The sequence below is a fragment of the Benincasa hispida genome, chromosome 5, assembly GCF_027475165.1.
Source record: "Benincasa hispida cultivar pf3 chromosome 5, pf3_genome.v1.1, whole genome shotgun sequence".
NCBI lineage: Eukaryota > Viridiplantae > Streptophyta > Magnoliopsida > Cucurbitales > Cucurbitaceae > Benincasa > Benincasa hispida.
The window spans coordinates 51,040,290-51,054,479 of NC_143482.1; the positions used below are offsets into that span (position 1 = coordinate 51,040,290).

A 14,190-nucleotide genomic window follows, 5' to 3' on the forward strand; every position below is an offset into this window, starting at 1 on the left:
GTAAATGTTACTCTTAGACAAACCTAAAAATAACTTAATTAAAATCCTTAGTTGTGTTTTTTCTAAGTAAACTAAACACTAGGTTATAAAATACTCAGTGGGAGGAATATATATATATATATATATATGATATGTTAATGATTCCACTAATGTTCTCCCTAAATTTTCACGTCGTGAGATTCATGCTTGGTCTCGTGGTGCCCTGGGAGCATCCCCCTTCGAAAGGTGTTTGCATGAGCCAATATCAAGGTAGACGGAGAGAGTATTTATAGTAAGTGGGTGAAGGGTGTGTATCAACACGTCCTACGGTCTCCTTCATTGGTTCGCACTATGAGATCATTCTTGCATTCCCTCGTGGTGCCCTGGGAGCGTCCCCCTTCGGATGGGTTTTGTGCAGTTGGTCAATATCAAGGTGAACTCCAGAAATGGATAGGGTCACTTTAGTTTTTGGGAAATTTTTCCCTTCGGATTGGCTATTTTGGATGGAACTCTAGGACCTAAAATGACAAGTCACACTTACGGGAAACTGTTAAGTAAGTTAATGATTTCTTGACCAAATCAATGATGGCTAGTTGTTATAGGAGCAAAAGTTGTTTTGGTATTAACGACTGGTTGAGAATGTCTCAATTCAGAGGAAGGATAAATTGACCACCCTTCGACGGCTTTTGTCCTAAGATTTTGAAGCGTCATTGCGAAACTAAATGTCACATAAGGTTCATGTTAATTTTGCTAAACTGTATTAGATGTTGTTTGTTTTTCAACAAGTATTTACTTAAAACCTAATGTAGGTCAATGTGTTTGTTTTTTCAGCATCATGTTTGATTTTCCATTAAATGCCTCTAGTTTGACCGATTTCATACAGTGGAAAAAATCCACTAAAACATATTTTGTGGTAAACGACCTTGAGTTTATCATAGTTGAGAAGTGTCTTCAAGTCTCGACTCTTGATGCACCGCGAAGTGTTCGCAATGCATATGAGGTGGGGATGAAGGCTAATTCATTGGCCCGAATTCACATTTTGTCCAACATACCTGATGCTTTAGCCAAAAGGGTTGAGAACATGGTCATTGCACGTGAGATCATGGACTCGTTGCAAGAATTGTTTGAACGTCAGTTCTCACTTTTTGGGCACAAAGGGATGGATGACAATACCAGTAGTGTCAGTTCCCAAGTTAATCTCCAGGAAGAGAAAGCAAGTGTTGCAACTCTGTTAAAGTTCATCGATGAGAAATGTTCTTTAAAATTGAACTTGTAGGATATTTAGGTTCTGATGCTAATCCCACTACTCTTCAAAAGAGGAGGATGTCTAAAGACAATAAATATGATTTATTGGTATTGGAGACGTGTTTGGTAGAGAATGATGATTTTGCCTGGATCTTTGATTCGGGTGCTACTAACCACGTCAGCTTCTCTTACCAAGGATTTAGTTCCTGGCAAACGTTGCCATAGGGAAAGTTGACTCTTCGAGTCAGTACTGGTGAGGTTGTTTCAGTTGTTGTTGTGGGCAGGCTGAAGTTATTTTTGGACAAAAAACGTTATTTGTTACTGGATAATGTTTTTGTAGTTACTCATATCAAGATAAAAGTAATCTCAGTTTCTTATCTCATTGAACAAGGTTATACCGTCTCCTTTTCCGATAGAAAAGTGGTTATTTTCAAGAATGGTATGAAGATTGGTTTTAGTTCAATGGAGAATAACTTGTATGTACTAAGGCTGTTAGTCATTAAAGCCTTGCTTAATACTGAAATGTTCAGTACGACAACGATAGCTAAAACACCAGAGCTTTCTCCTAAGGAAAATGCCCATCTTTGGCATCTAAGGTTAGGTCACATCAACCTCAATAGGATTGAGCAGTTGGTGAAACGTGGACTTCTAAAGTGTTTAGAAGAAAACTCATTGTCGGTATGTGAATCATGCCTTGAAGGCAAGATGACCAAACGACCTTTTACTGGAAAAGGTTATAGAGCCAACGAAGCCTTGGAACTTGTACATTCAGACCTCTATGGTTCGATGAGTGTTAGGGTTCGAGGTGGATATGAATATTTCATCTCTTTCATAAATGATTATTCACGATATAGGTATCTCTACCTAATGCAACGTAAGTCTGAAACCCTTGACAAGTTCAAGGAGTATAAGGTTGAAATTGAAAACTTGTTAAGTAAGAAGATAAAAACACTACGATATGATCATGGTGGAAAGTATATAGACCTCCAATTCCAGAACTATATGATAAAACATGGAATTGCGTCCTAACTCTCGACCCTAGGTACACCTTAGCAGAATGGTGTATCAGAAAGGAGAAACATAATGAAACAATGTGTTTATTGGATATGAATAAATTTCATAATTAAATAATAATTATTTTATTCATCAAACAATGTGTTTCTTTACAAAACAACGAGACTCCGGGAAAATTAGGACACTAATCCCAACAAGCTTTACGTATAGTAAACATGACTAATTTCAAAATATACCTTTTTTATATGAAATATGTAGTATATTGCAGTCGATTGCTTCGTCTCTCTTTTTCGACCATGCATTGTAGTATGTTGTAGACGACTCAAGATCCAGTACGTCATCACCTTCGTTTCCGTCTGCATCGATAGTTGAGGTTCATGAATCTTCATTGGCTGTCAATTGCAGCAGGTCGATGCCTTGGTCGTTGGTCGTTGATTGAGAAATAATGAAGATTGAAAATAAGAAGGAATAAAAATGAAGAAGTAATTGAAAAGAATATTTCACAAAATGACCCAAAACCCATAAACTTTTCTATTAATTACCTATTCCTCAAAACTTTTCTACCACTGACCTTTTTCCCTATGCTAAATATCAAAATGACCCATAATTTTTAAAAAGCTTTCAGACCGCCACATTTCTTTTTCCTTCTACGATTTCCTCAGCCCTTCATTCAATGTGCATTCAATACATCAACAAAATTCCACCAAAACATTTATTCCCAACTAATATTCTGAAGAGAATGGAACGTCTATCTCATTATTCATTTTTTGTCGTCGAACTCCCCACGAAATTCTCTCATTGTTCTTTCGTAGCTTTCTTTTAGATTTTCAGCCCAATATCTTCGGATTCTTTGATAGCTTTCTCTCGTAGCTTTCATCGTCGAATTCAGTCCATATTTCTTCTTCCTTCAACGGTTTCTTCAGCCCTTCATTAAATGTACGATTTATTCTCTCAGATCACTTTCATAATAAGTGTCGTTTAGCATTAAATTACTACACGATCGTTTATAATTTACTAAACGATCGAGTAGTAAATTATACACAATCGTTTAGTAAATTATAAACGATCATGTAGTAATTTATAACGATCGTTTAGTAAATCATAAACCATCGTTTAGTAATATATGCAATAAGTAATTATACATGATCGTTTAGTAATTATACACGATCGTTTAGTAAATTAGAACGATCGTTTAGTAATTTATAAACGATCGTTTAGCAATTTACTATGTGATCGTTTAGTAAATTATACTCATTGCATATATTACTAAACGATCATTTGTAATTTACTAAACTATCGTGTAATAAATTATTTATGATCGTATAGTAAATTATAAATGATCGTGTAGTAATTTATATACGATCGTATAGTAATTTATACACGATCGCTTAGTAATTTATACACGATCGCATAATAATTTATACACGATTGTTCACTTATCAATGATTTGTTTATCCAATTGTAGATCAATGGCGCTACTTCGCATCTTTGTACGATTTGATAGGGATTGGGATGAGTCTGGAGGAAATTATATTGGTGGTCATATGAAAGGTCTAAAAGTCAGAAATGACATAACAGTTAGTGAATTAGTGAGTATGATGCACCAACGACTGAATATCGATCCGGATATGTTTGATATACACATCAAATGTTACTACAATATATTGGTCCCGACTCCCCCAATTAACATAGTCGAAGATGAAGATCTTAGCTTCTTTTTATAAGGTAATAGGGCATCCCGGATACCATTATTTGTATCATTTACACCTGCTAACAGTCATGAAGTACACCAACATTGCAATCCAACCGATTAACCCAATCCAATTCATACCGTGTCTACAATTGATTATCATACTGGGCCATGTAACTTGGGGGATGACCAAAATGAAGCTTGGTTTGGTCGAAACAATGAACCCAAATGTACTTCACAATTCAATACTGAATATGGATATGGACAAACTTCTTCAACACCTAACATCCATGTTCCAACCCCATCGGTGGACTTTATCGGTTGTGATGCCTTTGGTTCTAATGCATTCCACCATTCCAACCAAACCATTTGTTGATATACCCAAACCATCAAAGGGCCCATCGTATGACAACCTCATCACAATACCTCATGACTGTCTGAATGACAAGGATATAAAGGTCGGTCAAATTTTCTTTTTGAAATATGACTTGTCAGTTAAATTATTGATGCTTGCAATAAGAAAGAACTTTGACTACCCGTAAAAAAGTCAGCGAAGAGCTTGCTAACTGTCCGGTGTTCGGTGGAGGAATGCAAGTGGAGGGTCCATGCCAAAAAAATGAAAGAAAGTGCTTCCTTCAAAGTAGCCGAATATCCCAACGAACATACATGTTATCTTGAAATGAGAATTGGTAATAATCGACAAGCAAAAAGTTTGGTTATTGGACACTTAATAAAGTCCAAATACGGACAAGTTGGCCGAACATATCGCCCAAGTGATGTAATTGAGGACGTCCGACGAGAATATGGAGTGAACATCACCTACGGACGAGCTTATCGCGCTAGTGAATACAAATTGGTGTATGCACGAAAACTAAACGATCGCGTAACAGTTAGCTAAACGATTGCTTAGTATTATCTAAACGATCGCTTTATAAATTACTACACGATCGCGTAATGGATATCTAATCGATCGCTTAGCAGTTAGCTAAACGATTGCTTAGTTTTATCTAAACGATTGCATAACAAAACCTAAACGATCGTTTAGTATTAGCCAAATGATCGCATAATGGATATCTAAACGATCGCTTACTATTCTCTACACGATCGCGTAACATTTAGCTAAATGATCACTTAGTAATATCCATCTGATCGCTTAGTAATATCTCTTCGATTGCTGATAACTTGTAGAAATACAAGTTATTTATATTGTTTTATTTAGATATTGCGGTAAAAAGAAAGAAAAGTTGCATCAATAGTATAGAAATTGGCTAAGAAATGCGAAAATTATAAAATGTCGTCAATACACCCACTACACCATTGCGATGGTAGAATAAAATGTTTCAGTTTCTGTTTGCAGGAAATCAGTCACCACATGCGTTAATGGCTCAAAGATAAAATAAACGATGCATCTACGTCGCATTGCGCCTATCATTCAGGAATGAAGAGATGATCAACGCAATGACGGTGCATGTGACAATCGATCAAGAGCTTAGCGATCAATGCAAATTCAACCGCATGCGGTAATAAAAAATAACACTGCATGCAGCGATCGATCGAAGATGTAAAGAGCAACGCATCTGCGGAGGATTTTGACAAATGTACAACTTTCAATTGTGCATTTCTGACGGGTTGATTGCATAACAGAAGGAATATTCACTCCGCCATTTAAGGAACTACCATAACCATAAAGTGGGACCACGAAGTCAAAGAGCCAGGCTTCACCTATAAATAGCTTCTGTAAATCCACTGAAAAATATACATGAATACATAGAGACTTGCATATACTGATTATGAGAGTGAGACTGGTCTGAAGCGACTTACAGAGTAGATTCGAGTGAACCACAAGACAAGGCCGAGAGGTGAGTCTCCGAGCAGAGAATCCTTCTAATTCCTATAGTTGAAGCTCTGCGTGAAGGTCAATTCTACCAGGAAAGCAAGCCTGAGAGGGAAGTTTTCCTTTCCATTACTTCCACACGTCGGTAAGCACAACCTCCATTCAAGATTTGTGTCAAGACGTTGACACTCCTTCTGTATTTGTTTCTAATCTCTATTTCATCATTTGTATTCATCCTCCTTAATCTTTTATTCACACCATGTATCGAACGTTTAATTCTAGAGTTAAATGTTATGATAATTTCTATTGCCATCTCTCTGTCTCTTTCCGTTCATCCATAACCCATTTTCTCCATGATATTTTCCTAATTCCCTGTGTAATTAGCAAGAATTAAGCGAGTGAGTTAATTTGTGTTAAGGAAATAATTAAGTTTAGCTAAAGCATGCTCGACGGCATCTTCACTTGTGAGAGCAGAAGTGAAGATGTTATTCCGCCTATCGAGAAGGTTGGAAGAATGCGTTAACTAAAGCGATGAGTATTTCTAGAGATGGAAACAACCTTGCGTTCATCACGTTCATCCCTGTTTCACCATAGAGATATGGGAATGCGGCCGATCACTAAGAGGTGTACGCCAAGGGAAAGCGGATCTTAGTTGCATCTTTAACGCAATTGAAAAACTTGCGATGTTTTTACTATTTACTCTTTCTCTTTCTGCTTCATTCATAAAGACTTGTCATCTCATACATTGAATCTTTGTACAACTTTACAGTCAGTTCTCGACCTTAGTATCGTGTATCATGTTTCTTGTATCGTGTATCATATTAGTTTAGGATTTTATTTTATCAACACAATTTTATTTCATCGCAATTTACATTCCTGTATAAACCTAATTCTTTATTCATTGTTAAACCAGTCGCATGTATAAAAAAAGTAACGCATTGACGAAAACAATCCCTGTGTTCGACCTCAGATTGTTCTGAGAAACTTGCGTTGGAATTATACTTGGTTTCAGCGCAAGGAAACTTGTGACACGCATTACTCCATCGCATACTACGAGCATACCATTAACAACGCATATATTTAGATGTAGTATCGCATAAAAATGTCTTTATCACAAAGTATTTGAGCGCATATTTAGCACATCATTCATCCCATCCATAAGCCATGCGTCATAGTAGATAAAGAGATTAACTTAGTAGTAGTGTGCATAAGTGATAACATAACTCAACATCTCATTCATTCATATTCGTCATTGTCCTTCTGCTTAAAGATTCATTTTCACCGTTACAATTGCTTAGTAATATTTATCCGATCGCTTAAAATATTCGTACAGACGCGTTCACCATGCAGTCTGAAGACTTTTTAAAAACTGGGGGTAATTTTGAAATTTCGTATGGAGAAAAGAACAGTGGTAGAAAAGTTTTTTTACGAAGAGGTCATTTGTAGAACATTTTTTGGGTTTTAGGTCATTTCGTGAAATTTTCCTAATTGAAAATAATCCCTCCTTTGCGGTCGATTGAAGGGACGTGGGGAAGAAGTTCTATTGGAAATAGGAATTTTTTATTAAAAAAATTATAAAAAGGCATCATTTCGTGCGTGAGGGGAAGAATCTGAATCGTTTCTATTATTATTTTTATTTTTAAATGTATATAAATACGTGTCTGAGTGGAAGAATTTAATTAGTGAAAAATCTAGGTCAAATAGTTTATTTTATTTTATTTTTAAAAAAATAGAATGTTGCCCCTCCCTTCCGTACATATTCCTTCAAGAAATTCACAGTAGGCCCAAAATACTATTGGGCTTAGTCAGATGCCGAATCGAAGGCCCGATATTGTCTTCTACCTTTTCGATCCGATATGTATCTTTTCTTCGTCTGCACTTCACAAATCTTCGTTCTCGAGCGGCTGTTCTCCCGCGAATCTCATCTCGCTGCAGCTTCGTTCGTAATTTTGCCATCTTCAGCCACTTGAGCTACGGCAATATCGGCCACAAGCACATAGCCATTGGCATTGGGTTTGTTTCTCTTCAATTTCTGATTTACTGTATTTTTTTATGGTCTCATTTGATTTCTAGGGCTAGAGGCTTAGGGTACGTTATTCGTTAATTTTCCGTTGTTCATTTAGACTTATATTCTCCACCATTGGAATGAGAAGTAAAATCTTAGTTTTCTGTATGCAATCTCGTTTGTAAGATTTTCTTATGCATTGTGTTGTTTCTGCATCTTTCTTTCGGGTCTGTGAACGGGTAGATGGGGAAGTGGTTTATAGGTTGCAGCGTCTAGATGACATGAATGAATTAAGCTAGGCCTGTGAATTGTGTTTGTTTGTATGTTTGTATATGAATGTTTTTTGGAACAATCTCTCCACGAGTATGAAATTGCTCTAAAAGCGATGCCAGGTGATCGCGTTGGTGGTTACTATTGGCGTTAGGGATGGTAAATAGTTTTTGTAGCTTTAGTTTTTCTGTTAGAAAAATATTTATCCAGTATATGTCAATGTAGTTTCTAATATTCTGTTGAATTTGTGGTGTAAATTAGTACTGGAATTTTATTTCAAATGATCAAAAACTGTTGAATGACTGCAAAAACCACAGATAAAAGACTTAAACTATAAGAAGCCGAGAAACTTGTACAGAATTAGCAAGAAATCCTTCTTCAAAAGAATTTGTCCCAGAGTGATCAAACAGCAAGCTGTCTTCCATCAGAGGCATGGTATTCTAATAAGTCAGCAACATTAAAAGTGGAGGAAAACATGTATTGAGAAGGGAGGTCAATAAGCATTAAGACCAATCTTCTGTAGTACTGTAAAAGGTCTGATTTTCTTAGGCAGTAACTTCAAATTCTATCCTTTTGAATTGATTATTTTATAGACCCCAAATTGCCTTGACTTCTGTTTCTCCACTCTAGAAGGAAAAGTAATGACATCCATAATATAATATAGAGGCTGTAGTTTCACGTCTCTCTATATTTATATATACACATATATATCTTCCCTCAACCTGTTGACAGAACGAGCTATAAGTTGGTTTTCCGTCTTAGCAAAATTGGTTCTTGCATTTAACCACTTGAATTCCTCTGTATGACTGGAATGCTTGGATTTATTTGGTTGCTTGTTGGTACTGATCATAAAGTTATTGTTCATAATCAACGGGAAGAAATTGATTGTTCATGAGTTTCAACATTTTTTGCCACATTCATATTGGTCTCTTTTCATATCTCCTTCAGTTGAATTGTAGTTGTTCCCACCAATTGAATGGCTCACTCTCAAGTTTAAAAGCAACCAACTTAACCTTTTTGTTTTCTGGGGTACCAATGTATTCGAAAAAGCTTTCAACGTCCTTAATCCAATCAAGTAAAGCCTTTAGATCCAATTTCCCACTAAATGTGGGGAGGTTTATTTTCATCTTATAATCCCCATAATTGGTCGGGTTAACTTGCTGATACAATGGCTTTTCATTGATAGATGGGATTTGTCGGAGTTGGTCCTCATCCTCTTCACTCAAGCTATCTATTTCAAGTAATTGAGGCCCCTCTAATGGAGGGCTAAATGGCCGGTTGAAGTTTCTTGGAGGTTCTTGAATATCCTGAGAGCTTCTTGAACTCTTCTTGGTGCTGGAAATTGTTGAACTTGCTGGGGCGGGTAAACCTCGCTTCTCATCCTTTCTTCCTGACGAAGACTTTTTGCAATTCTTACTCAGGAAGCATTTTACCTAGTTGGCCCCCCTTTTCTTTAGGGGTTTTGTGGGGCTTGGGTTTTTTGTGTGCCCTGTATTCCTTTTTCCTTAATGAAAGCCGTTGTTTCTTTATTAAAAATAAATCCCTTTATAGAAGGAGAGCTGAGTTGGACACAACTTGTTGACCTCCTGAACCGCTAGCAGCTAGACTTCCAGCCAAAAACTAACTAATATAAACAACTTACATCAAACAGTGCTAAAGAGCACAAGAATGTTAACCACAGATAAAACACTCAAACTACAAGAAACAAGACACTCGTAAAGAATTAGCAAAAAAGCCCCAAAAAAACATGCAAGGCTGAAATTCCCTAATCGGCTAATTATGGGACTAAGATTGAGAATTTTAACGTCTGCACAAGTCGACTGCAAAACTATTTCTGCAAAATTAGTAATTAGTTGAAGAGCTGTTTCCAAAATGATCACTCGTGATGGGATTACGGATTACCAGTTGTAAAATGTGGAACTTACAAAAATATTGACATAAATGACTTAATAGTTATAATAGTGAAAGAAGTTGATGCAGCAATATGGAATGTGAATTTTAGAGGATGTTGTTTGTGGATGGTATGGTTCACTACTGGATAAATTCTTAGTTTGGTGACGTGTTGGTAATATTCACTTGAGCCACTCTTGAAATTGTATGAAGAATGTAGTTGAGGAATTGGATAATTATTCTCGGATGTTGGGGGGATGTGGTATTTGTTTTGTTGGAATTTTACTACTTTGTTGAATGGGATTGGAAATTGGTGTTTTATATTTGAAGGGAAAAGAAAGAGTTTGGTTTGGATTCATGGATATGAATTTGGGTGTGTGGTTGTTATGTGGACAGGGAGGAGGCAGCATCGGTGTGATATTTTGGTGGTGGTGGTGTTTCACATATCAGTGGGGATAAGTATTGAAGGATAAGTTTGGAAATGAGTTCAGATAGCAGGAGTCGAAGCAGGAGCAGAAGCAGGAGCCCACTGGATCGTAAGATCCGGTCTGATCGTTTTTCATATCGTGATGCACCATACAGGAGAGAATCACGTCGGGGTTTCAGGTTTCTGATTTTGATAAATTATTTATATATCTCAATTCTGATATGTAGGGTGGGAAAGAATCTGGAGATATGTTTTTTTGTTATGCAGTCATGTTATCTTTTAATCCATCTTTGGCTGTGGAGCTAACCCCCCTTGATTTTTAGCTATATATCACTCACTCATACATGTAACACTCAGACATGGTCGTGGAGTCTTATGTTTTAAAGGAATTATGTAGCCATTGCATTATTGTGCTCTGCTGGTTTTGCATGTTTTGTGTTTGATGAACTTGTCAAATCTCTGCATTAACCGTGATTGAGCAGACATGGAAGTCTCCTGTGCAGCTGCATTACATATAATATCCATGTTATAGTAATTGCACTGTAATAGTATTTGATGCTGATGTCTCTGTTTTTTGGACATGATCATATATTGGTATGAAAAAATGTCTTTGTTCTATCATCATATAGATTTGTCATTTATTGTGTAAGATCTCAAGGGTGGAGTCTATAATGCAATTTTGGTGTGCATAAGATTGCTAACTGCTTTCTTCATGGATTCTCCCTTTTCCTGTTGTGAGCTGGTGGGAAAAGCTGAAGACTTGGGGGTATTTTGTTGTTGAAGTTCAGAGACTCAGAGTGTAGGTTTGGTTAGTTTGAGTCATTGGGGACCGATGCAAATGGGAAAACTTATGTTTGAGTCGTTTACCCTCTTAACTGTATAAAAAAAAGTTTGGGGGTGTTGCTATTGCATTGGGACCGTATAACGTCATGGATGAATCCTTTTTATTTTTTATTTTATAAATATATATATATATATATTTAGATCTTTCATTTTTCCTTGCTTAGCATTGAGCTGCTAATCTTTATCTGATTTTATTGCCAGTCGAGACAATCTTTGCAAGAATTGCAAGCGGCCTGGCCATTTTGCAAGAGAATGTCCCAATGTGGCAATTTGTCACAATTGTGGTCTCCCTGGGTAAGGACACTTGATCTTGTGCTTATTGCCTTTGTCGCCTATTTGGTCACAGAGGTTTATTGGGAGAATGCTCGTTTTTTATTTACCTAAATATTCACCATTCTACTTATTTCTGGCATTTTAAAAAGTGGCTTGTTATTTTCCATTCTACTTGACATGAAAATTACGGATTTGGTCCCATGCTATCATGTCATTGGCTGGGAGTATTCAATGTTTGTATCCTCAAATCAGGAGTGCCATTAATCTATTTAGAATTTGATATTTGAAGTTGACTTAGAAGATATATTGTAAGATGCTATCAAAGCGGGAATTTGATTATATTTGCATATTTGGCATACACATGTTTGAACGATGATCCCATTTCACTTACGGCTTAGTTTTTAATTGATAAATTCATGGTACTGGATCTTCTAGGCATATTGCTTCAGAGTGCACAACAAAGTCACTATGTTGGAACTGTCGAGAACCTGGTCACATGGCAAGTAGCTGTCCCAATGAAGGCATTTGCCACACCTGTGGTAAGGCGGGACATCGAGCCAGGGATTGCACGGCTCCTCCGATGCCACCTGGGGACTTGAGGCTTTGCAATAATTGCTACAAGCAAGGTCATATAGCAGCTGATTGTACTAATGAGAAGGCATGCAACAATTGCAGGAAGACAGGCCATCTTGCTCGCGATTGTCCAAATGACCCTATTTGCAACCTGTGTAATGTATCAGGGCATGTGGCCAGACAGTGTCCAAAGTCCAATGTCCTTGGAGACCGGGGAGACCGAGGCATCGGCAGTGGTGGTGGCAGTGGACGTGGTGGTGCTAGTGGTTACCGAGATGTTGTGTGCAGGAACTGCCAGCAGCTTGGCCATATGAGTAGGGATTGCATGGGCCCTTTGTTGATCTGCCATAACTGCGGGGGACGTGGTCACCTGGCATATGAATGCCCTTCTGGTCGGTTTATGGATCGTTATCCTAGGAGGTACTAGTGATTTAAAGAGCTAAACATGGTTAGACCTTTGGATTTTGCTTCGAGTTTAGACAATTTGGGAACTAAACTCTATAGATTGCTCTACTTACTTACGTTGTAGTATTTGCTTGTGCTATGTACCAAACATTGTTTTACGCTTAGATGACGAATTTTCAGTATTGTTGATTTTGGTTCTATGTAATAAGACTTCCCATCAATGATTCTAGTTGTTGATTTTCCTCGTGTTACCTTGTATACTTTGAATTATGACTCATTTTGAGATGCTAGTTGTAAACTTTTGACTTACATTATATTTCTGGATTATAGGCCTATTTCTCTTGATGATGCCATGGCTTTCTCAAGTTTCACCGTCTCATTTGATTAATGCTTCGAAGTTCGAATGTAATTTGTTAAAGGAAATGTATAAGAAAATAGAACTACTTTTCCTTGTTTCCCTATTTGAAGGGACCGAAACTCGAGTTAATTTGTCTAAAATATTAGGTCAAAATGAGATTTGACTTGATTTTAAAAGGTAAGTTTATATAATTTTTTGCTCGTACACGTGTATATATATTCTCCATCTCTTCCTGTTCTCTCGTTTCTTTCTGATTTTAGATATGCCTCTTCTCTAGTTTGTCATTCTCCTCTCCCTTCCTATCTCTTCTCTCTTTACCTTTTTTAGGTTGGAAAATTTTTAGATGAAAATGACTTTCAAATTTGAAAAAAAAAAATGGAATGCTCCTTTCTTAGTGGTGAGACAGTTAGTGGTTGTGACGGTGGTGAGAATATAGGAAAAAGTAGTAGAGAGGGAGGAGAAAACTTAGCGAGATTGGGAAAAAACGAGCGAAGTGCAAAAAAAATGAGTAAGGAATGCACGTAAGCAGAAGTCAACTTGAATTTGATAAATTAGGTTAATTTGAATTTGAATTAGATTAGGGGAATTGAATTTGAATTTGCTAAATTCTATATTTAGTAAACAAATAAATTAGCATTAAGACTAATATACCGCAAATGAGATTTCACAGCATTGATCTAACTATTAAATGGAAGTGGCTAAAAAGCGAGAAGAAAAACAATAAAACTTATCCTGAATGATTTGTATAACAAATCTTGACAACCAAAGAAAGTGACATCCAAAAAACAATTCAACAAAAATACCTTTATGGTCCTTAGGTAGTTTATATTTAGTTCCTATACTTCAAATTGTCACACATTTAATTCATAAGTTTTGAGTTTGGTTTCAATCTAATCACTAAGTTTCAAAATACTACAATTTTACCATTGACATTTGAGTTTGACTTTAATTTGGTCATTATATTTCAAGATTTACACTTTAAACCTCAATTTTTTTATTATATACTCATTGTTCGTCTTAGGGGTGAAATCGGTTCGGTTTGATGGCCAAACCGAACCGAACCGCTTTTGTTTATACATGAAACCGAACCAAACCCGAACCAAACCGAATTGGTTCAATTCGGTTTCAAGAATCGGTTTAGTTATTTACCTCTGTTCGACGAAAAAGAACGACGGCAGAAAGAAGATGTGAACTTTGGTTCTACAAAAGAAGAAGTGAATGGCCTGGTCGATGAAGAAGAACCAGATGGTCTGGTCGAGTCGTCGACTAAAGAAGAACTCTGGTACATATCTGATTTCGTAAGGCGGTCTGGTAACGAAGATGAACAACAACATTCTGGTAACGAAGAAGAACGGTGGCGGTCAATGAAGAAGAATGACGGCAG

General features: G+C 36.8%; 1 protein-coding gene across 4 annotated transcripts; it reads left to right on the forward strand.

Annotated features, from left to right (window-relative positions):
* Positions 1-7,443: 7,443 nt before the first annotated feature.
* Positions 7,444-12,762, forward strand: LOC120077868 (zinc knuckle (CCHC-type) family protein). 4 transcript variants are annotated; one of them, XM_039031953.2, is made up of 6 exons: positions 7,623-7,775; positions 8,355-8,571; positions 9,224-9,400; positions 10,324-10,533; positions 11,399-11,491; positions 11,906-12,762. In XM_039031953.2, exons 4-6 carry the CDS (start codon positions 10,409-10,411, stop codon positions 12,468-12,470), a joined length of 783 nt encoding a protein of 260 aa, XP_038887881.1. In that variant the 5' UTR covers positions 7,623-7,775; positions 8,355-8,571; positions 9,224-9,400; positions 10,324-10,408; the 3' UTR covers positions 12,471-12,762. The 4 variants fall into 4 exon arrangements, with proteins under 4 accessions (XP_038887879.1, XP_038887880.1, XP_038887881.1 ...); XM_039031952.2 differs by lacking the exon at positions 8,355-8,571 and having other exon boundaries at positions 7,619-7,775; XM_039031951.2 differs by lacking the exons at positions 8,355-8,571; positions 9,224-9,400 and having other exon boundaries at positions 7,444-7,775.
* The last annotated feature ends 1,428 nt before the right edge of the window (positions 12,763-14,190 follow it).